Source organism: Capricornis sumatraensis, chromosome 9 (genome assembly GCF_032405125.1).
Source record: "Capricornis sumatraensis isolate serow.1 chromosome 9, serow.2, whole genome shotgun sequence".
NCBI classification, from domain to species: domain Eukaryota; kingdom Metazoa; phylum Chordata; class Mammalia; order Artiodactyla; family Bovidae; genus Capricornis; species Capricornis sumatraensis.
Window position 1 is genome coordinate 51,477,831 of NC_091077.1, and position 24,537 is coordinate 51,502,367.

At 41.9% G+C, this 24,537-nt stretch overlaps 3 protein-coding genes across 3 annotated transcripts; all 3 read left to right on the top strand.

The window, feature by feature from the left end:
* Positions 1 to 1,009: 1,009 nt before the first annotated feature.
* Positions 1,010 to 3,448, top strand: LOC138086648 (protocadherin alpha-3-like). The gene has a single exon (XM_068981491.1). The coding sequence runs from the start codon at positions 1,010 to 1,012 to the stop codon at positions 3,446 to 3,448; it is 2,439 nt and encodes an 812-aa protein (XP_068837592.1).
* Positions 3,449 to 7,750: 4,302 nt separating this feature from the next.
* Positions 7,751 to 10,147, top strand: LOC138086297 (protocadherin alpha-4-like). Its single transcript, XM_068981088.1, has one exon. It carries the CDS (start codon positions 7,751 to 7,753, stop codon positions 10,145 to 10,147), a length of 2,397 nt encoding a protein of 798 aa, XP_068837189.1.
* Positions 10,148 to 20,462: 10,315 nt separating this feature from the next.
* LOC138086298 (protocadherin alpha-5-like) lies at positions 20,463 to 22,907 on the top strand. Its single transcript, XM_068981089.1, has one exon. The coding sequence runs from the start codon at positions 20,463 to 20,465 to the stop codon at positions 22,905 to 22,907; it is 2,445 nt and encodes an 814-aa protein (XP_068837190.1).
* Positions 22,908 to 24,537: the final 1,630 nt, after the last annotated feature.

The window sequence follows — 24,537 nt, forward strand, 5'->3', positions numbered from 1 at the left end:
GTCCCATGGACAGAGGAGCCTGGTGGACTACAGTCCATAGGGTTGCAAAAGAGTCAGACATGACTTAATGACTTAACAATAACAATAAGACTGACTTGTGAAATCTTTATATAAACAATAGTTGAGACAGCTAACAAAGATGCAGTTGTTGGATAAAGGACACAAGAATGGTTTGTAGACATTCTATAAAGGAAGAAATATAAGTGAACATATTTTATAAAGTAACAAATTGCCATAATAATATAGAAGTAAATTGTGTGTGTGTGTATATATATATACACACATTTTTATCAGTTTTGTTGTTTTAATGGTTACAAATATCAAAGGCCTGATTTTTCTGTAAAATGTAGACTTTGTGGTCAAGTGGTTAAAGTCATGAATCTTGAAGTAGATTGAGATCCCACTCAACACCACAAGTCAATATTATTTTTTAAGTTACTAACCTGTACATGTTTCCACTTCAGTGTTTCTAAAAACTGAATCATATTAATACCTACCTCAGAAGGTTGTTGTGAGAATTTAATGAGATAACCCTGTTAAAACAAATGGAATAGCACTTGTCATATGGGAAATATTTCCAATAGATGTCCACTACTGTTAAAACAATAATCACTATTTTACTATATTTAACTGTATGGAATGGACTGGCCTAATTGAAAGTCACGAATTAGTAGAAAAGTTCTAAGCATATATTTTGAAAAAATACATGAAGACTTTGAGGAGTGGGAAGGAAATTAACAAGGAAAAAAATTGAGGGAAGTTCAATGGAAGGAAAAGATAGATTTATTTAATACCTACACATTTAGCCACATGATGTCGCTGTCCACCACAAGGTATTTTACCACAGAAGAAATACAGCATTCATTACGTAGTAAGATGCTGCTTTTCCTCACCATCTGTGAAATACGGGCATGGAATGATTATTTATGAAATGAAGAATAAGGAACTAAAAGTATTTTCAAAATTTTGATCGTTGCAAAAGCGACCCAATACTTGGAAAACGCTTGCAATGGTACTTTCCTGGAGAGAAGGTCAGGGAGACTGCCGACTACTGCTTTCGGTAATGTTTCTTCTATTCTGGGAGGCCGGGAGCGGCCAGGTCCACTACTGGGTCTCCGAGGAGGCCAAACATGGCACTTTCGTGGGCCGCATCACGCAGGACCTGGGACTGGAGCTGGAGGAGCTGGTGCCGCGGTTGTTCAGGGTGGCGTCCAAAGACCGCGGGGATCTTCTGGAGGTAAATCTGCAGAATGGCATTTTGTTTGTGAATTCTCGGATCGACAGGGAGGAGCTGTGCGGGCCGAGGGCGGAATGCAGCATCTACCTGGAGGTGATCGTGGACCGGCCGCTGCAGGTGTTCCATGTGGAGGTGGAGGTGAAGGACATTAACGACAACCCACCGGTTTTTCCAATGGCAGTAAAAAATTTGTTTATTTATGAATCCCGGCCGCCTGGTTCTCGGATTCCGCTAGAGGGCGCATCAGATGCAGATATCGGAGCTAATTCTTTATTAACTTACAGGCTTAACTCCAATGAATATTTTACCTTGGATGTAAAAAGAAATAATGAGGAAATTAAATCCCTTGGACTTGTGCTGAAAAAACTTTTAAATCGAGAGGACACTCCTGAGCATCACTTACTTATAACTGCAGTTGACGGTGGGAAACCAGAACTCACTGGTACTACTCAACTGAAGATCACCGTTCTAGATGTAAACGACAATGCTCCGGAGTTTGAGAGCACGATCTACAAAGTCAAATTATTTGAAAATGCTCCATATGGTACCCTAGTAGTGACTGTTAACGCCTCTGATTCGGATGAAGGAATAAATAAGGACATTGTGTATTCTTTCAATACAGACACATCAGCAGATACTCTGTCGAAATTCCATTTAGATCCCGTTAATGGATACATCATTGTAAAGGGTGACATAGATTTTGAGTTAACTAAGTTATATGAAATACAGGTAGAGGCAACAGATAAAGGAACTCCCCCAATGGCAGATCACTGCACGGTTCTAGTGGAAATTTTGGACACGAATGATAATGTACCCGAGTTGGTTATCAAATCACTCTCTTTACCTATATTAGAAGATGCTCCAGTCGGCACAGTCATCGCCCTGATCAGCGTGTCCGACCTCGATTCCAGTGCCAATGGGCAGGTGACCTGCACCTTGACTCATCATGTGCCCTTCAAGCTGCTGTCCACCTTCAAGAATTACTATTCACTCGTGTTGGACAGCGTCTTGGATCGCGAGAGCGTGGCGAACTATGAGGTGGTGGTGACCGCGAGGGACGGGGGCTCGCCTTCGTTGTCGGCCACGGCCAGCGTGTCCGTGGAGGTGGCCGACGTGAACGACAACGCGCCCGCGTTCGCGCAGCCAGAGTATACGGTGTTCGTGAAGGAGAACAACCCGCCTGGCCGCCACATCTTCACCGTGTCGGCGCGAGACGCGGACGCGCAGGAGAACGCGCTGGTGTCCTACTCGCTGGTGGAGCGGCGGGTGGGCGAGCGCGCGCTGTCGAGCTACGTGTCGGTGCACGCGGAGAGCGGCAAGGTGTACGCGCTGCAGCCGCTGGACCACGAGGAGCTGGAGCTGCTGCAGTTCCAGGTGAGCGCGCGCGACGCGGGCGTGCCGCCCCTGGGCAGCAACGTGACCCTGCAGGTGTTTGTGCTGGATGTGAACGACAACGCGCCTGCGCTACTGCCGCCCGGGCCAGGTGGAGGACCCAGTGCGGTGAGCCAGGTGGTACTGAGGTCCGTGGACCCGGGCCACGTGGTGGCGAAGGTGCGTGCGGTGGACGCCGACTCGGGCTACAACGCGTGGCTGTCGTACGAGCTGCAGCTGGCGGCGGGTGGCGCGAGCAGCCCGTTCCGCGTCGGGCTGTACACCGGCGAGATCAGCACGACGCGCGCCCTGGACGAGGCGGACGCGCCGCACCAGCGCCTGCTGGTGCTGGTGAAAGACCACGGCGAGCCGGCGCTGACGGCCACGGCCACCGTGCTGCTGTCGCTGGAGGACAGCGGCCAGGCGCCCAAGGCCTCTTCACGGGCGTTGTCTGGCGCCTCTGAAGCGGAGGCCGTTCTGGTGGATGTGAACGTGTACCTGATCATCGCCATCTGCGCGGTGTCCAGCCTGTTGGTGCTCACGCTGCTGCTGTACACGGCGCTGCGGTGTTCGGCGCCGCCCAGCGAGGGCGCGTGCGGGCCGGTGAAGCCCAGGCTTGTGTGCTCCAGCGCGGTGGGGAGCTGGTCTTACTCACGGGAGAGGCGGCAGAAGGTGTGTTCTGGAGAGGGGCCGCCCAAGACCGACCTCATGGCCTTCAGTCCTAGTCTTCCACCTGGTCCCATTAGTGGAGACAGAGAAGAGCAGCTGGATGTAGAGACTGATCTTCCTGCCAAAGTGAGTAATTTTAAAAAATCCTTTCAAAGATGTCTTTGTTCTTAATTGACTATTTCTGCTTCTTTGGAAGCATTTTTAACAGTAATTAGTCTTGTTTCTGGCAGTAGACTTTTCCAAGCATTTGTTTTGTGGTTAAAAGTTTTGCATTTGTTGTGACTAATGAATGATTTTGAACCAAATCAGCAATAAGTTATGAGTACCATACTTGCCAGTGTTTAAAAATTGCTGGAGGATTATTATATTGCTAAAAGTCTGGATAGAAAAAATAGATTTTTCCAGGGTATTTTGCATTGTTTACAATATTTGACTTGAACTGTGGTGTACTAATTCCTGTACAATGCTTCAATAGCTAATGATACTTCTCATGTGAAATTTGGCCTAGATGTTTGTCCAAATGTCACTGGCCCGTTTAGTTTATTAAACCTGTTCTCTCCTATAGATCCTTTACTCATTTATCTATTTATTTGGATTCTCACTTCCTCTTTCTACTTGAACATGATGTTTTAATTTTTGTGCTCACATTTTGCAATACTGTGTATTGTTCCTAGTTTTCCAATTGGGCAAAAAAGCTAGAATATTAAATTTATTGCTTTTAGAATTGTATCTTTTTCATCTTCAGTTTCTTGCTACTTTTTATTAGTAAGCATTAAGAAATCAACAGGAAGTGAAATTTTAATATTCACTTTACTATATAATCATTTAGAAAATATTGCTTTTGGAAGAGTATTATTAGTCTTGTTAAGAAGTATTATTTTCTACCTGCACAGTGTTGGAAAAATACTGTACATCTAATTTTAAAGCTATTTTACTAGCAAAACTTATTGTCATTAATCTCTTTTACATATAATATTAAGGATGCTAATATCCAAAAAGTTCAATGTCATTATTGGTGACCTTCCTCTGAATACCAATCCATTAATGTGTGTCATATAGTAAGTACAAAGTTCCAAATAACTGGAAGTAAAATTATTTTCCATTCATACCATTCATTGATATTTGTTCAGTTCTCCTAGTAAGTTGGTGGACTCCCATTGATGTTTCTTTGCCACTGGAAACTAAAGCTTAGGCATGTTAGTGACTGAAGAATGGGCAAGTATTTTAAACCATTAGAGATAAAAATGAAGACACCAATCTTTCTCATGGTAGGGGAATGTGTTCCCATGTATTCCATTCTAATTGTATGGAATACTTTTCTATACAAAGTATGTACTCTACAACTTTCTACTTCCTTGTTCAAGTTTCATTGGTGAAACCTGGTTAATACTCAATGACATTGTAGCAGAGGCTAACATATAAAATAGATAATCCTGCATTTTCCCACTTCCATTTCCACTTTCTGGCTCTGTCCTTTGTGTCTCCCTCTCCATCAAATATGAGCCACAGCATGTTCAACCTCAGTTCACTATTTATTTTATTAGGTATCATTTTCATCCTGTTGTAAATAATAGGGTCGTCCAGAGTTCTTGTCTTCCAGGATATGAGACTTCAGTCTTCAGATTCAGTTCTCCTCTTCAAATTCTTGACTAACATGAGTCTCAGCTAATAAGACACTTCTAAAACTTTCAAATTTTGCCCTTTAGAGATGTGTTGCTACTGTATCAGGTAAATACTGAATAGTTCCCAAATATCCTTTCTATTCTTCTGCATTCCTTATCTATTTATTTAATTATTAGCAAAATAGAGTAAATGGTCAAGGATTATTTTTTACTTTGTTTCAGTGTTTAATACCAATCATTTTTCACAAATCTACAGGTTGGGTCCTATAACTGAAACTACTTTAGTTTTAGTTTTATGTTTTCAGATTTGTGTTTTAATTCAGAAAAAAGTGATGGTGGCAATGAGTCTGGCTTTTCCTAGAATGGGAGCCTAGGGCCAGTTTCACTAGATTTAATTTTGTTTTCTTTTTTTGGCTTCACCATGCACATGCTGGGGATCTTAGTTCTCCAACCAGGGATCCAACCCTTGCCCCCTTCAGTGGAAGTGCAGAGTCCTAATGACTAGACTGCCAGGGAAGTCTTAGTTAGTTAGTTAGTTCAGTGGCTCAGTCATGTCCAACTCTTTGCGACCCCATGAGTCGCAGCACGCCAGGCCCCCCTGTCCATCACCATCTCCCAGAGTTCACTCAGACTCACGTCCATCGAGTCAGTGATGCCATCCAGCCATCTCATCCTCGTTCATCCCCTTCTCCTCCTGCCCACAATCCCCCCCAGCATCAGAGTCTTTTCCAATGAGTCAACTCTTCGCATGAGGTGGCCAAAGTACTGGAGTTTCAGCTTTAGCATCATTCCTTCCAAAGAAATCCCAGGGCTGATCTCCTTCAGAATGGACTGGTTGGATCTCCTTGCAGTCCAAGGGACTCTCAAGAGTCTTCTCCAACACCACAGTTCAAAAGCATCAATTCTTCGGCGCTCAGCCTTCTTCACAGTCCAACTCTCACATCCATACATGACCACAGGAAAAATCATAGCCTTGACTAGACGGACCTTAGTCGGCAAAGTAATGTCTCTGCTTTTGAATATACTATCTAGGTTGGTCATAACTTTTCTTCCAAGGAGTAAGCGTCTTTTAATTTCATGGCTGCAGTCACCATCTACAGTGATTTTGGAGTCCAAAGTCTTAGACTGATGTTTTTTGTCCTAGACAACTATGGAGTACGTGGCTTATGAACACGAGAGTCAAAGTTTGAAAATAACTACCATTATGTCTTTCTATATTGGGGTGTGTGTGTGGAGAATACATTGTGCTCTATTATTTCGGAATGCCTTATTGACCATCAGAACTATTAATGTCTCAAGGATCATGCTTGCCAAGAACTGGAAAGAAAACTAACCTGAAATCCATGTTTTCAATATGGCATGTGAAATATATCTTACATAGAGCATTGCCTAAGGAAAATATTTCCTTTATCTCTGAAAAGTTATAGATGTTGCTGAGACATCATATTTTCTTAACTAGCTACATGATCACCTTAATTTAGTGCATTTTATTAAGCAATAGAAGACAACCAAACTATTCTATTCAGTAAGTATTCACTAACTACTCAATAAGTATTCTGAATGTTAAAATATTATGGTAAAATATTCTCTTTAAAAGTTTACATTTCAAAAATGTATGATTAGATACATACACCCAAATACCTACAAAAGAGAAATTAATGTATAAATGGCCAATGTGATTGATCTAGATGCTATAGTATAAAAGAAAGTAAAGATGCTTGCCCAATTGGCTTAATTGTGAAAGTCTTTATTGGTCAAGGAAGTTTTAAGTTGTTATATAATGGGGGAAGACTGCTTTTAGAAGAGTTTGGAAATGCTGGATATTACTTAGGCAGAGAATGAAATGAGTATATTTGTTTAGCAAAAAATATTATTGGAAGCAGGAAATTGTCCACCTTGGCTAGACTATATGAGCACTGTAGGAGAAACAGAAGTTGAGGCATATTAGGTCCTGAAGAATAAGCAAGTGTTTATAAACCATGAGAACCACAATGAGAATACCAGTGTTGTTCATGGGAGGTGAATGGGTTCCAGGGAATGAAATTATTTGGAATACTTTCCAACACAAATTGTATATTGCAATATCCTACTTTCCTGTTAAAGCTTCATTGCCCTCAGCCATTACATTATTTAAGGAAGACTCTCAATTAAGTGCTGATGGTCTTTGCTTCCTTGTTTGAATATTTTTTGAAATTCCCTTTCAACTACCTATCTCTGAGATCAGAGTTTTCCTAGAGATGTATTCTCTGAAGCCTTTAATAACCAGAATGTAAAGTCCAATGATGAATAGTGTCATCGTTAATGACTACCTTTCTTCACTCTCAGGAACACAAAAATGTCACATTTTCCTAGCCAACACTTTGCCAACTGTTTAAAGTGTTATGTTAACTACAATTGGGTCTCTGTAAATACTTAAAACTTGTATGAAAAAAGTATTTCCACTGAAGTGAAATCTGCTCCTGTGGTGAAATTAAGGATCACACTCAGTCAATCAGTAGCGCAGAATGTGTACTGCAGTAGTATAAAATGTGATTCTATTCTCCAAGGGCATTAAAATCCACGCAAAGGCGGAAAGAAAAATGAAGACTTAGCAGTTCACAGTATGTATTTCCAGAATCTGTTACTTACGGTTTTGAGCCACATGATGTCGCTCTGTGCCATAAAATTGACACCATAAAGCAAAAAAAAAAAAAGAAGAAAGAAAGAAATCCCTCCTGTTCTTATGGTAAAGAAGCTACATCCACCACTGAAAAAATGGAGGCTGCAATGGCATTGGACTGAACGGTCAGGAGGTAGTGCTTCGTTTGGAAACAAGACTCTCTTCATGAGAACAAAACCCTGAAGACATGAGATGGAGTTTTCCTGGGGAACTGGCCAGGAATACCGGCGTTTGCTGCTCTCACTTCTGTTCCTCGCAGCCTGGAAGGCCGGGAGCGGCCAGGTCCGCTACTCTGTCCTGGAAGAGGCCAAACACGGCACCTTTGTGGGCCGAATCGCTCAGGACCTGGGACTGGGGCTGGCGGAACTGGTGCCGCGCCTGTTTCGTGTGTCCTCCAAAGGCCGCTGGGACCTTCTGGAGGTAAATCTGCAGAATGGCATTTTGTTTGTGAATTCTCGGATCGACCGGGAGGAGCTGTGCGGGCAGAGTGCGGAGTGCAGCATCCACCTGGAGGTGATCGTGGACCGGCCGCTGCAGGTGTTCCATGTGGAGGTGGAGGTGAAGGACATTAACGACAATCCTCCTGTGTTCCCAGGAACACAAAAGATTCTGTTTATGGCTGAATCCAGGCCGCTTGACTCTCGATTTCCGCTAGAGGGCGCCGCTGATGCAGACATTGGGGCCAACGCTCTGCTGATTTACAGGCTGAGTACCAATGAATATTTCTCGTTGGAAAAACCGTCTGATGAGGAGCGGGTAAAACGTCTTGGGCTGGTATTAAGGAAACCTTTAGACAGAGAAGAAGCTCCGGAGATTTCTTTAGTGCTTACCGCCTCTGATGGCGGCAAACCTGAGCTGACTGGCACTGTTCAATTACTTGTCAGAGTGCTGGACGCCAACGACAACGCCCCAACTTTCGACAGAACACTCTATGAAGTGAAATTACTAGAAAACGTTCCTAACGGAACGTTGGTAATTAAACTTAACGCCTCAGATTTAGACGAAGACTTGAATGGGAATATTATTTATTCATTCTCAGCTGATATTTTACCCATTGTGAAATCCAAATTCTACATGGATCCAATTACTGGAGAAATTATGGTAAAGGGATATATTGATTTTGAAGAAACCAAATCCTATGAAATTCTTGTAGAGGGCATTGATAAGGGGCAGCCGCCACTTTCTGGACATTGTACAGTTATGGTGGAAGTTGAAGACACCAATGATAATGCCCCGGTAATGGAATTCAAATTCTTGTCACTCCCAATTAGGGAAGACGCTCCACTGGGCACCGTCATCGCCTTGATAAGTTTGTCTGACCTCGACTCCAGTGTCAATGGGCAGGTGACTTGTACCCTATCGCCCCACGTCCCTTTCAGGCTGGTGTCCACATTCAAGAACTACTATTCACTCGTTTTGGACAGCACCTTGGATCGCGAGAAAGTGTCCGTCTATAAATTGGTGGTGACCGCTCAAGATGGGGGGTTGCCTTCCTTGTCCACCACAGCCAGCGTGTCCGTGGAGGTTGCCGACGTGAACGACAATGCACCCGCGTTCGCGCAGCCCGAGTACACGGTGTTCGTGAAGGAGAACAACCCGCCCGGCTGCCACATCTTCACCGTGTCGGCGCGAGACGCGGACGCGCAGGAGAACGCGCTGGTGTCCTACTCGCTGGTGGAGCGGCGGGTGGGCGAGCGCGCGCTGTCGAGCTACGTGTCGGTGCACGCGGAGAGCGGCAAGGTGTACGCGCTGCAGCCGCTGGACCACGAGGAGCTGGAGCTGCTGCAGTTCCAGGTGAGCGCGCGCGACGCGGGCGTGCCGCCCCTGGGCAGCAACGTCACGCTGCAGGTGTTCGTGCTGGACGAGAATGACAACGCGCCTGCGCTACTGCCGCCCGGGCCAGGAGGAGGCCCTAGCGCGGTGAGCCAGGTGGTGGCGCGTTCGGTGGGCGCGGGCCACGTGGTGGCGAAGGTGCGCGCGGTGGACGCCGACTCGGGCTACAACGCGTGGCTGTCGTACGAGCTGCAGCCGACCGCGGGTGGCGCACGCAGCCCGTTCCGCGTCGGGCTGTACACCGGCGAGATCAGCACGACGCGCGCCCTGGACGAGGCGGACGCGCCGCGCCAGCGCCTGCTGGTGCTGGTGAAGGACCACGGCGAGCCGGCGCTGACGGCCACGGCCACCGTGCTGCTGTCGCTGGAGGACAGCGGCCAGGCGCCCAAGGCCTCTTCACGGGCGTTGTCTGGCGCCTCTGAAGCGGAGGCCGTTCTGGTGGGTGTGAACGTGTACCTGATCATCGCCATCTGCGCGGTGTCCAGCCTTTTGGTGCTCACGCTGATGCTGTACACGGCGCTGCGGTGTTCGGCGCCGCCCAGCGAGGGCGCGTGCGGGCCGGTGAAGCCCAGGCTGGTGTGCTCCAGCGCGGTGGGGAGCTGGTCTTATTCGCGGGAGAGGCGGCAGAGGGTGTGCTCTGAAGAGGGGCCGCCCAAAACCGACCTCATGGCCTTCAGTCCCAGTGTTCCGGACTCTGGGGACAGGGAGGATCAGCAGCCAGCAACTGTGGATTCTCTTCCAAAGGTTAGTTTATAAATATCCTTATTTACTCTGAAATCTGGATATTCTTTAATTCTATCAATTTCTTAATTAAAAACTTTCTCAAAATTAAATTTCTCTGATCTAAATTTGTTTACTTTTTCTTTCATCCCCTTTTAAACTGAAACCTTTTAGAGTAATGGGACACCAAAGCAATACATGTTTTGTTTTTAATAATCATTATTCAATGCATATTTATATAACTAGGGTTATAAATTTTGTGATTTCTATGTTTATCTTTATTTTCAGTTGTAATCAACTTTTAGAAAGCATTTTCTTGTTATTTGCCTATAAAATCACTGAAAAGTAAACAATACTACAGCTTAATCAACTATTTGACAGTGAAAACTGTTACCTTCACTCCAGAAGACACTCAAATGTACCTCCCAAGTATCTTTTCCCTCTTCCCCCATATGTAGCCACAGCTTTAATTTTATAGCTGATTAATATTTACTTGCTTCTTGAATTTTTCTAAATGGAATTGCACAAAATGTGTTGTATGTGTGCTTGTGTTTCTGTGTTCATATTTATCATTCACTATTCTGTGGAATCATCCATATTGCCTTAAGTACTTGGAGTTAATTTAATTTATTATCTCTAATAGTTTTTTCTTTCTTTAGTATGTTTTAGGAATAGGGTATGTGTTACTCAGCCCTGGGATTTCTTTGGAGGGAATGATGCTGAAGCTGAAACTCCAGTACTTTGGCCACCTCATGCAAAGAGAGACTCATTGGAAAAGACTCTGATGCTGGGAGGGATTGGGGGTAGGAGGAGAAGGGGATGACAGAGGATGAGATGGCTGGATGGCATCCCTGACTGGATGGACGTGAGTGTGAGTGAACTCTGGGAGTTGGTGATGGACAGGGAGGCCTGGCGTGCTGCAATTCATGGGGTCCCAAAGAGTTGGACACGACTGAGCGACTGAATTGAACTGAACTACTCTGTTGAGAATTTCACATTGTTTCTCTTTGTATCTATTTTACCTAATGCTGCCTTCAGTATATTTGTAAAATTTTCATTGCCTATTTACAAACTTTTCTGTATTATTTAGCTAAGATGGAGATTAGTGAACATAGGCTCTGTACTTATCTTCTCCTTTAATTGATCAGTTAAGTTGCTCAATTATGTCTGGTTCTTTGCGACCCCATGGACTACAGCAAGCCAGACTTCCCTGTCCTTCACCAGCTCCCAGAGCTTGCTCAAACTCATGTCCATTGAGTTGGTGATGTCATCCAACCATCTCATCGTCTGTCTTCCCCTTCTCCTCCTGCCTTCAATCTTTCCCAGCATCAGGGTCTTTTCCAAGGAGTCAGTTCTTCTCATCAGGTGGCTAAAGTATTGTAGTTTCAGCTTCAGCATCAGTCCTTCCAATGAATATTCAGGACTGATTTCCTTTAGGATTGATTGGTTTGATATCCTTGCAGTCCAGGGGACTCTCAAGAGTCTTCTCCAACACCACAGTTCAGAAGCATCAATTCTTCGGTGCTCAGCTTTCTTTATAGTCCAATTCTCACATCCATACATGACTACTGGAAAAACCATAGCTTTGACTAGATGGACCTTTGTTGGCAGGGTAGTGTCTTTGCTTTTTAATATGTTTTCCAGGTTGGTCATAGATTTTCTTCCAAGGAGCAAGCGACTTTTAATTTCATGGCTGCAGTCACCATATGTGGTGATTTTGGAGCACCCCAAAATAAAGTCTCTCACTGTTTCTATTGTTTCCCCATCTATTTGCCATGAAGTGATGGGACCAGATGCCATGATCTTAGTTTTCTAAATGTTGAATTTTAAGCCAACTTTTTCACTCTGATCTTTCACTTTCATCAACAGGCTCTTGAGTTCTTTGCTTTCTGCCATAAGGGTGGTGTCATCTGCATGTCTAAGGTTATTGATATTTCTCCCGGCAATCTTGATTCCAGCTTGTACTTCATCCAGCCTGTCATTTCGCATCATCATGTACTCTGTATATAAGTTAAATGAGCAGGGTGACAATATACAACGTTGACGTACTCCTTTCCCTATTTGGAACGAGTCTGTTGTTCCATGTCTATTTCTAACTGTTGTTTCTTGACCTGCATACAGATTTCTCAGGAGGCAGGTCAGGTAATGTGTTATTCTCATCTCTTTAAGAACTTTCCACATTTTGCTGTGACCCACACAATCAAAGGCTTTGACGTAATCAAGAAAGCAGAAATAAATGTTTTTCTGGAACTCTCTTGCTTTTTCTATGATCCAATGGATGTTGGCAATTTGATCTCTGGTTCCTCTGCCTTTTCTAAATCCAGCTTGAACATCTGGAAGTTCATGGTTCACATACTGTTGAAGCCTGGCTTGAAGAATTTTGAGCACTACTTTGCTAGTGTGGGAGATGAGTGCAATTGTATGGTAGTTTGAACATTCTTTGGCATCGCCTTTCTTTGGGATTGGAATGAAAATTGACCTTTTCCAGTCCTGTGGCCACTGCTGAGTTTTCCAAATTTGCTGGCATATTGAGTGCAGCACTTTCACAGCATCATCTTTCAGGATTTGAAATAGCTCAGCTGGAATTCCATCACCTCCAGTAGCTTTGTTTGTAGTGATGCTTCCTAAGACCCACTTGACTTCGAATTCCAGGATGCCTGGCTCTAGGTGAGTTAGTCACACCATCATGGTTATCTGGGTCATGAATATCTTTTTTGTATAGTTCTTCTGTGTATTCTTGCCACCTCTTCTTAATCTCTTCTGCTTCTGTTTAGGTCCATACCATTTCTGTCCTCTATTGTGCCCACCTTTGCATGAAATGTTCCCTTGGTATCACTAATTGATAATGTCAATCAATTGGTATCTTTAATTGATGTCAGTTTCCCCAAATGCTTTTACCTGTTCACACTTTTGCTAGTTCTGTATGAGTTTCAGTTGCTCTTCATCATCTGGAAAACTTGGCATTGTTGCTTTCCATTGTTGCCATTTTGCTAGATGTGCTTATGTTTCCCAATTTGTAATTGAGATTGAGCACATTTTTGTATTATTATTGGCCATTTTAATATCCTATTCTGAGCAATAAGTGTTCAAGTCTTTTGCCTATTTTCCTATTCTGTTATATTCTTCTATTGTTTTTTTAAGTTAATTTTTGGCTGCACTGGGTTTTCATTGGTGCACCTAGGGTTTCTCTAGGTGTGGTGAGGGGGTCTACTCTCTAGTTGCAGTGCATGGGCTTCTCATTGTACTGACTTCTCTTGTTGGAGAGTAAAGACCCTAGAGCACTAGGGCTTCAGTAGTTGTGGTGCACGGGCTTATTTGCCCTGTGGCATGTAGAATCTTCCCGGACCGGGGATCCAACTCACATCCCCTGCATTGGCAGGCAGACTCTCAACTCTGGAGTACCAAGGAAGTTCCTTCTACTTCTTTTTGAAAAGTTTTATGTTCTGGATATGACCCCTTTCTTGATTTTCTGCATTGTTCCACACTAACTTGTCTTATCATTCTTTTGTCATTTGGTGAATAGGAATTTTCATTTTAGTTAAGTTCAATTTATCTTTTTTTTTCTTGATTCTATCCTCTGAAGATAATTTTGTGTGTCTTTTGTTTTCTTGTTCACATTACATATGCAATCAATTTTAATTTTTTGTCTTTGCTGAGACCCAAGGATCAAGCTTAACTTTTGCCAAACATGTTCAGCTGAGGCAAGACCATTAAAAAAAATTAGTTCCACAGTTGTTCCTTAAATAACCATAGTCTTTTTACTTTTGTTTTTATAATCAATTTGACTGATTTTTCCATTAATGCCATGCTGTCTCTTTAATTCAATCTAGATTTGTATATTAATTCCATAAAAACAACTTGGTGAGGTATTGATTTGGATTGCATTGTATCTATTGAGATAATAGATAATTATCCCGATAATTTTGTCAGGATAATTAGCTATATTAACCTGATAATTCTGTATTGAGTTCTGGGCATTGTACATGAAACCAGCTGACATCTTCACAATCATGAGACATTCACTTCATGAGCATGCTCTGTTTATCTAAATAACTGACAACAGTTCTTAATATTTTATAATTTCCTGTGTAGAGGTCCTATTCCTCTTTCATAAGATTTTTTTCTTAAATAATTGCCATTTGTGATCATAATAAATATCAGCTCTAAGTTTAAATTATTTTCTTTAATAATGGTACTTATGAGGAAATTCCCTGGTGGTCTAGTGGTTAGGACTCTGTGCTTTCCCTCCTGAGGGCCCAGATTCAATCCCTGGTTAGGGAACTAAAGAAGAAATTATTTTATATTTCTTTTAGTGGTGGTAAAGAATTCTCTAATATTTGGTATATGAGAAATATGCTTATTTTGCCAGCACTTCTGAAAAATAGTTTTGTTAAGTATCAAGTTCTGGGTTGTAACTTATTTCCCCCCACCCCATGGCTTTTAAGATGACATTCCATAGTCTTTTGAGAAGATGGCTGTCAAGTTTATTGTTCAGGTAGTAAAACCATTTTTTCCCTGTCCAGCTGGTTTGTAAAATTTTTCTTTGTTTTTTATTTTCAAGGGCTTTATGTTCAGTTTTAGTTTTCTTTGATTTTTATCTTGTTTGCAGTTTTTAAAGCTTCTTGAATATGTGGTTTGATGTCTTTCATCAGTATAGGAAAAATTCCAGCAGTCTGCCTTCGAATATTGCTTCTGCCTCATGTTTTTCTCTCTTTCTCTTCTTTAAGTCAAGGAATAGGTGTGTTATATCTTTTCACCATATCACTTATATCTTCTATGCTCCCTTCTATTTTTTCAGCATCATTTTTGCTATTACCTGATTGATATTTTTATTTTGACCAATCTTCTACTTCAGCAAATTTCTCTTCTTATTAAGTCATCAATTGAATCTAAACATTGATTATTATCTTTTTTAGCTTTAGAATTATAATTTTCTTTTAAAATATAGATTATATTTTTATGGTGAAATAATTTATTATGTATTTATTTTGGTACCTTAATTACAGTTTATTTATGGTCTGTCATATCAGTCTAATAATTGGATCATCTGTTTGTGGGTTTTATTGTTCACTTTTTCTCATGATTCTCTTTCTTAGTAAGCTTGATAATTTTGTATTGAGTTCTGGGTATTGTACATGAGAAGTGGTAACTATTCTAGATGTAGTTACATTACTCTAAAGATGGATAAAGAATTTATAAATACCTGATAGATATGTGTTTAGAAATTTATGGAAAAGTTTGAATTGAGGTAAATATTTTATATCTTTTCCTTTTTTATCTACTACAATGATGTCTGTCACTACAAATTTTCTGAAGATTTTATTTTTATCTCTTCTACTGAACCTAAGGTCTATTTTGTAGTCTCATACAAAGTTAGTAGAATAAGGACTTTGTACTTTATTTCAACCCCTTTTCTGTCCTCCTTTCCTTTTTCCTTTGTTTATAAGACCCAAGCTTACTGAATTTATTTATTTTTTTACTGTTTAGTTTCCCTTCTTCTTTCTCATCCTGGATATTTACTAATGCTTTAAGAATCTTGCATCTCATCAAGTTTCCACTCACTTGGCCTAGAATTTTAAAAGATATGACCTCAGAGATTGTAATTTCTTTCAATTTAATAAAGACTGAATTGTGGCCTGGAGACACACACAAAAATTGAGGCCACATGAATATTAATATGAATGCATATAATAGAACCAAAAGTGCTTAAATTTAGCTCATTGTCTCTTTCCACTTTTAAATGAGCTCATTTGGGAATAATGAAGGCAATAGGATTGTGAGTAAAAACTATGCTTAATTTAGCTTCCTTATTCCCTCAGAGGTACTTTAAAATTTCTCAGGTCTCCTCAGAATGTGTATATAACATAAATATTTTAGCACAATATTTTGTTGGGAGGTTGAACCATTACAAAAGTAATGTAAAAATATGTACCATATGCATATTATGTAAGGTAACTGGATAAATTATTTTCTACATATAATTAAACTTTTTGTTCACATTTGATGCAGGAGGATGAACTGTTTACAAACTTTTAAAAGATTCCTTCAGTTTCACCTGTTATATCTCAACAGTGTGGTAGACTTACATAATTTTCTACACATAGGTGAGAAATATAGCTTATTAAAATTTTATTCTGGAGTTTTGTAGGAAATGAAAGTCATCTAGACTCCAATACAAAATTAAATTTTCTAGTGTACTGTCTTCCTGAATGTTCCTCATTAAATTAAGTAGGGATACCTCAAAATACTATTTGGTTTCCTTAATCTAAATTCATTGTCAGGAAAGGAGTCTTAGTTCTGCCGTGGGACATACATAAGTATAACTGAAAATTTTCCAGAAACTATGTAGTAATAATCTATAATATTTAATTGAAAGAATGGACTGGAGAAAGATTTATAGATTTCATGGAATTACAAGTAAAGAGGCTATACTTGTTGAAAAAATAACCTCCAAAACAAGAGTTGAGCAATGAAAGACAAATGCAAGGGATAATTTTAAAACTCTGCAATCTAAAAGATATGAAGACAGTTCAAAAGCCAAAAGTCTTATTTTCTCCTGTATATATTTATGTGAAAAAATTACAAGCTGAAAGAAACATATGATACTATTGATGGCATTTTCTCCATTGAGTATATTTTTTAAAGTTTTAAATATTTACTGAAAATATTCTGTAAAATACTATGCATGCATTGTTAATATCACACTATCAGTTGGCTTTTAAATACTTAATGTTTACTTTTCTCAACAGTAAATTTTTTTATTGTAGTTTTGTAGATCCACATCAATCATGGTTTCATAACAGAAGGTGAATCAACATTAACTGATGATATTTTCAACTCAGATATTATAATTGTTCTTATTATATATTAAAATACTTTAAATTATCATTGTAAGTGACTATTAGATAAATAGCTCTGAAATTTGATTACTATTTAGCTTTTTTAGTGTTTGGATATTCTGAATGCTAAGAAATCTTTCAAAAACTAAAGGAAATGATAAGTGTACTCTTAAAGATTGTATCAGAAACAAATTCAGTAACATTATCTGATGTCCTTACATTACTGTTTTGAATACTGAGAAGCAAGTTAATTTCAATTGACTTTGTATTTTCTAGTAATCTTATTTCTTTCCAAGCTAGTTTTTATAGTACCACTTTTCCATATTTGCTTTATACATGGACACAAAATACATCTAATTCTATATATGACTTATACCAACATTAAAAAATGTGTTCAGAGTTTATGCTTTACATATAAAGCATTAAGTAATAGAATTATTGATTTCCTGGCCCCTCTTATATTCACAAGCAAAGATGAGTTTGTAATATTTAAGCATCTGAATGCAGAGTTCCAAAGAATAACAAGGAGAAATAAGAAAGCCTTCCTCAGCAATCAATGCAAAGAAACAGGAAAGCAACAGAATGGGAAAGACTAGAGATCTCTTCAAGAAAATTAGAGATACCAAGAGAACATTTCATGCAAAGATGGGCTCGATAAAGGACAGAAATGGTATGGACCTAACAGAAGCAGAAGAGATTAAGAAGAGGTGGCAAGAATACAGAAGAACTGTACAAAAAAGATCTTCATGACCCAGATAATCACGATGGTGTGATCACTCACCTAGAGCCAGACATCCTGGAACGTGAAGTCAAGTGAGCCTTAGGAAGCATCACTACAAACAAAGCTAGTGGAGGTGATAGAATTCCAGTTGAGGTATTTCAAATCCTGAAAGATGATGCTGTGAAAGTGCTGCACTCAATATACCAGCAAATTTGGAAAACTCAGCAGTGGCCACAGGACTGGAAAAGGTCAGTTTTCATTCCAATCCCCAAAAAAGGCAATACCAAAGAATAATCAAACTACCACACAATTGCACTCATCTCACATGCTAATAAAGTAATGCTAAAAATAAATAAATAAATAAAGTAATGCTCAAAATTCTCCAAGCCAGGCTTCAGCAATACATGAATTGTGAACTTCCAGATGTTCAAGCTGGTTTTAGAAAAGGCAGAGGAACCAGAGATCAAATTGCCAACATCCGCTGGATCATGGAAAAAGCAAGAGAGTTCCAGAAAAACATCTATTTCTGCTTTATTGACTATGCCAAAGCCTTTGACTGTGTGGATCACAATAAACTGTGGAAAATTCTGAAAGAGATGGGAATACCAGACCACCTGACTTGCCTCTTGAGAAACCTATATGCGGGTCAGGAAGCAATAGTTAGAACTGGACATGGAATAACAGACTGGTTCCAAATAGGAAAAGGAGTTTGTCAAGGCTGTATATTGTCACCCTGCTTATTTAACTTATATGCAGAGTACATCATGAGAAACCCTGGGCTGGAAGAAGCACAAGCTGGAATCAAGATTGCTGGGAGAAATATCAATAACCTCAGATATGCAGATGACACCACCCTGATGGCAGAAAGGGAAGAGAACTAAAAAGCCTCTTGATGAAAGTGAAAGAGGAGAGTGAAAAAGTTGGCTTAAAGCTCAACATTCAGAAAACAAAGATCATGGCATCTGGTCCCATCACTTCATGGGAAATAGATGGGGAAACAGTGGAAACAGTGTTAGACTTTATTTTGGGGGGCTCCAAAATCACTGCAGATTGTGACTGCAGCCATGAAATTAAAAAACGCTTACTCCTTGGAAGGAAAGTTATGACCAACCTAGACAGCATATTGAAAAGCAGAGACATTACTTTGCTGACAAACATCCTTCTAGTCAAGGCTATGGTTTTTCCAGTGGTCATGCCTAGATGTGAGAGTTGGACTGTGAAGAAAGCTGAGTGCCGAAGAATTGATGCTTTTGAACTGTGTTGTTGGAGAAGACTCTTGAGAGTCCCTTGGACTGCAAGGAGATCCAACCAGTCCATCCTAAAGGAGATCAGTCCTGGGTGTTCTTTGGAAGGACTGATGCTGAAGCTGAAACTCCAATACTTTGGCCACATCATGCGAAGAGTTGACTCATTGGAAAAGACTCTGATGCTGGGAGGGATTGGGGGCAGGAAGAGAAGGGTACGTCAGAGAATGAGATGGCTGGATGGCATCACTGACTCAATGAACATGAGTTTGGGTGAACTCTGGAAGTTGGTGATGGACAAGGAGGCCTGGTGTGCTGGGATTCATGGGTTGCAAAGAGTTGGACACAACTGAGCGACTGAACTGAACTGAGGGAGTATATATTTAAGTAGAATGTTAAACTTTTTAAAGAGGAAGAGTTGGTTTATTTTATATTGGCCATATTTATTAAGTGAAGTCCAAGTCCGTGTAGCAAATAAAATGGAGCAGTAGAATGAGATGAAATTAACAGAGTTAACTTGTTAATAATGTGATTTCTTTCCATGTTTCAATTTTTGCTGGAACGCAAATATTTTATAGAACAGTATATCTTACAAACAACATTAGGATTTTAATTTGCAACATAAAAGAAAATATATGTGCTTTCACAATGTATATCAATCTGATTTATCAGCAATAGCAACTTGAAGAAATGCTTGTCTGTATGCTGTCCTGTGTTAGATGTATTAAGTCGCAAATAGTGTCATGTCCACATTACAGTTTTTGAGGTAACACTAAAAGTAAGTAGGTAATATAGAGAAAAAGGAAATCAATAAATTTTCAGCAATTTGAAAATCAGACTTCCAAATGGAACTCAGATATGAATTCTACTCAAATAGCTTGTTACTTTGAAAATAACCTTAACAAAAGCCAATATTAAATATTGCAAATAGGAATATAAACTTGTTTTATGAGTGATATAAAGGCTAGTATACAAACATCCCATCAAAACAGTAGAGAAAAAATCCGTAATTTTAGTAAGTAATATTTAAATATGGAAAGATATAAAAAATCTAAAACTTTTAAAGTCCATTAGGAACTATACAAACCCTAAATATACAAAATAGGCCAATACAAATCATTCTAGTAAAGATTGGGTGTCACAACTTGAGTAGTATTGATTCTGCAATATTTTAATTAAATTTGATACATTTTATTAAAAATTTAATTATATATTTGATTAGAGATAAGGAATATAATGAGTCGTTGAAATTGGGAAATATTTAACGAATGTAAGGTAAATAAAGCATAACAAAGTAAAATAACTCCCCTTTCCTCCACATGATGGCGCTGGAAACCGCAAGTTTAGTTTAGTTTTTTTTTTTTTTAAACAACAAAGGAATACAGCGAGTTTATTTTCCTGAGAAAGGAAAAGAGCCACTCCATTTTTTCACTCTGCTGCTGAAGCATAAAAGGTGAGCAAACACAAAATTGTATAAAATTGGTAATTAAATTTCCAAGAGTTATATGGTAGTGCAATAGGTATTTGAAAGTTGATACAAATTTGCGATGGTATATTCTCAGAGAAAAAGTCCAGGATCTCAGCGTCTGCTGCTATCAATTCTGCTTCTCGTAGCCTGGGAGTTGGGGAGCAGCCAGGTCCACTACTCGGTTTCCGAGGAGGCCAAACACGGCGCCTTCGTGGGCCGCATCGCCCAGGACCTGGGACTGGAGCTGGCAGAGCTGGTGCCTCGCCTGTTTCGGACTGCATCCAAAGGCCGCAGAGACCTTCTGGAGGTAAATCTGCAGAATGGTATTTTGTTTGTGAATTCTCGGATCGACCGGGAGGAGCTGTGCGGGCGGAGAGCGGAATGCAGCATCCACCTGGAGGTGATCGTGGACCGGCCGCTGCAGGTGTTCCATGTGGAGGTGGAGGTGAAGGACATTAACGACAATCCGCCAAGGTTCTTCCGACAAGAACAAACACTATTTATACTAGAGTCAAGAAGAGCGGATTCCCGGTTTCCGCTAGAGGGCGCGTCTGATATGGATATCGGAAGAAACGCAGAATTGAGATACAAGTTACAAGCAAATGAGTATTTTGACTTGGATGTTAAAACAAACGAAGAGGAAACAAACTTTTTAGAGCTAGTTTTGAAGAAACCAGTAGATAGGGAAGAAACGCAAGAACATCGTTTATTGCTGATTGCAATTGATGGAGGAAAACCTGAACTAACAGGTACAGTTCAGTTATTGATCAATGTTTTGGATGCAAATGATAATGCTCCAGAATTTGATAAATCAATTTATAATGTCAGATTACTGGAAAATGCACCGAATGGGACACTAGTTATTAAACTGAACGCCTCAGATGCAGATGAGGGTATTAATAAGGAAATAATGTATCTCTTTAACAACCTTGTTCTTGACAATGTAAAATCTAAATTTGCCATCAATTCTAATAGTGGGGAAATAACAGTTACAGGAAAACTGGACTATGAAGACTGTAATTTATATGAAATTAACATTGATGCTGTTGATAAAAGTTCATTCCCATTAACTGGACACTGCAAAGTAATAGTGAAACTGCTGGATGAAAATGATAATATCCCAGAGATGGTCATAACCTCCCTATCTCTGCCTGTGCAAGAGGACGCTCCACTGGGCACCGTCATTGCCCTGATCAGTCTATCAGACCTCGACTCTGGTGCCAATGGACAGGTCACCTGCTCTGTGACGCCTGACGTTCCTTTCAAGCTGGTGTCCACTTTCAAAAATTACTATTCATTGGTGCTGGACAGCAACTTGGATCGTGAGCTCTTGGCGAACTATGATGTGGTACTGACTGCTAGAGATGGGGGCTTGCCTGCCTTGTCCACCACGACCAGCGTGTCCGTGGAGGTGGCCGACGTGAACGACAACGCGCCCGCGTTCGCGCAGCCAGAGTATACCGTATTCGTGAAGGAGAACAACCCACCCGGCTGCCACATCTTCACCGTGTCGGCGCGAGACGCGGACGCGCAGGAGAACGCGCTGGTGTCCTACTCATTGGTGGAGCGACGGGTGGGCGAGCGGGCACTGTCGAGCTACGTGTCGGTGCACGCGGAGAGCGGCAAGGTGTACGCGCTGCAGCCGCTAGACCACGAGGAGCTGGAGCTGCTGCAGTTCCAGGTGAGCGCGCGCGACGCGGGCGTGCCGCCCCTGGGCAGCAACGTGACTCTGCAGGTATTCGTGCTGGACGAGAACGACAACGCGCCCGCGCTGCTGCCGCCCGGGTCTGGCGGAGGACCCAGTGCGGTGAGCCAGGTGGTGGTGCGGTCGGTGGGCGCGGGTCACGTGGTGGCGAAGGTGCGCGCGGTGGACGCGGATTCGGGCTACAACGCGTGGCTGTCGTACGAGCTGCAGCTGGCGGCGGGTGGCGCGAGCAGCCCGTTCCGCGTGGGGTTGTACACCGGCGAGATCAGCACGACGCGCGCCCTGGACGAGGCGGACGCGCCGCGCCAGCGCCTGCTGGTGTTGGTGAAAGACCACGGCGAGCCGGCGCTGACGGCCACGGCCACCGTGCTGCTGTCGCTGGAGGACAGCGGCCAGGCGCCCAAGGCCTCTTCGCGGGCGTTGTCTGGTGCAGCTGGCGCAGAGACGGCGTTAGTGGATGTGAACGTGTACCTGATCATCGCCATCTGCGCAGTGTCCAGCCTGTTGGTGCTCACGCTGATGCTGTACACGGCGCTGAGGTGCTCGGCGCCGCCCAGCGAGGGCGCGTGTGGACCCGGGAAGCCCAGGCTGGTGTGCTCCAGCGCGGTGGAGAGCTGGTCTTACTCTCAGGAGAGGCGACAGAGGGTGTGCTCTGGGGAGGGGCCGCCCAAGACCGACCTCATGGCCTTCAGCCCTAGCCTGCCTCAGGGTCCCATTTCTACGGACACAGTGAGTCTCAAAAACCTTATAGAAATTTTTCGTTATGTGCTGCTGCTGTTAAGTCGCTTTAGTCGTGTCCTACTCTGTGCGACCCCATAGATGGCAGCCCACCAGGGTCCCGCGTCCCTGGGATTCTCCAGGAGAGAGTACTGGAGTGGGTTGCCATTGCCTTCTCCAGATTTTCATTATGTATTTAATATTAAATATTTAATATCCTTTATCTTCTCTTTTCATTTTTAAAGCATGGCTTTATAAGTAGTTATTGTATCCTTTTAGATATAAATTCTCTTGGTACTAATTAATTTCTCTATACTTACAGTTATGCTTAAAATTTACTTTGTTGAAGACAACTGCTTTGCACTATAGTGTTTATTTCAGTAACAATGCCCTTTTTATGGGGATTAAGGCTTGAGTTAATGAACTGGTTTTCAGTTCACCATAGAAAATGTTTCCAGAATTAAATTTTTAATGAACATTTTAATTTTCAAATTTTAATAAGTGTTTTAGGAAGATACTCGTAAGATACATTTTTGGTGTTACCATTTATGGTCAAAGTCCAGTTCTGTAACTACATAGAGATATTGTAACACATTGTGTCAACTTGCCCTTTTTTCCTCCACTGACTATCTATTATTTGGTTTTGTTTGTTTGCTTGATTTTGTTTGTTTGCGGTGGGTCTTCTTTTCTGCCTTTGGCCTTTCTCTAGTTTCTGAGAGTGCTACCTTCTGGTTGTGGTGCACAGGCTTCTCACTGCTATGGCTTCTCTTGTTGCGAAGCACAGGCTTTAGGGTGTGCCAGCCTTAGTAGTTGCTACGAGAGAGCTGTTTAGCCTGGATTCAGTAGTCATGGCCCACAGGCTTACTTGCTCCAGGGCATGTGGGATCTTCCCCATCCAGGGATGGAACCTGTGTCCTCTCCATTGGCACGTGGGTTCTTAACCACTAGACCACCAGGGAAGCCCCTATTTGAGTATTTTTGTTCAGTTTAGTTCAGTTCAGTCGCTCAGTCGTGTCCAACTCTTTGAGACCCCATGAATCGCAGCACGCCAGGCCTCCCTGTCCATTACCAACTCCCGGAGTTCACTCAGACTCACATCCATTGAGTCGGTGATGCCATCCAGCCATCTCATCCTCTGTCATCCCCTTTTCCTCCTGCCCCCAATCCCTCCCAGCATCAGAGTCTTTTCCAATGAGTCAACTCTTCTCATGAGGTGGCCAAAGTACTGGAGTTTCAGCTTTAGCATCATTCCTTCCAAAGAACACCCAGGACTGATCTCCTTTAGAATGGACTAGTTGGATCTCCTTGCAGTCCAAGGGACTCTCAAGAGTCTTCTCCAACAACACAGTTCAAAAGCATCAATTCTTTGGCACTCAGCTTTCTCTCACATCTCAGTCCAACTCTCACATCCATACATGACCACTGGAAAAACCATAGCCTTGACTAGATGGACCTTTGTTGGCAAAGTACTGTCTCTGCTTTTCAATATGTTATCTAGGTTGGTCATAACTTTCCTTCCAAGGAGTAAGCGTCTTTTAATTTCATGGCTGCAGTCACCATCTGCAGTGATTTTGGAGCCCCCCAAAATAAAGTCTAACACTGTTTCCACTGTTTCCCCATCTATTTCCCATGTGTGTGATGGGACCAGATGCCATAATCTTTGTTTTCTGAATGTTGAGCTTTAAGCCAACTTTTTCACTCTCCTCTTTCACTTTCATCAAGAGGCTTTTTA

Excerpts from the sequence above, each read along its gene's own strand:
- LOC138086648 (XM_068981491.1), top strand. The coding sequence starts at position 1,010 with ATGGTACTTTCCTGGAGAGAAGGTCAGGGAGACTGCCGACTACTGCTT.
- LOC138086297 (XM_068981088.1), top strand. The coding sequence starts at position 7,751 with ATGGAGTTTTCCTGGGGAACTGGCCAGGAATACCGGCGTTTGCTGCTC.
- LOC138086298 (XM_068981089.1), top strand. The coding sequence starts at position 20,463 with ATGGTATATTCTCAGAGAAAAAGTCCAGGATCTCAGCGTCTGCTGCTA.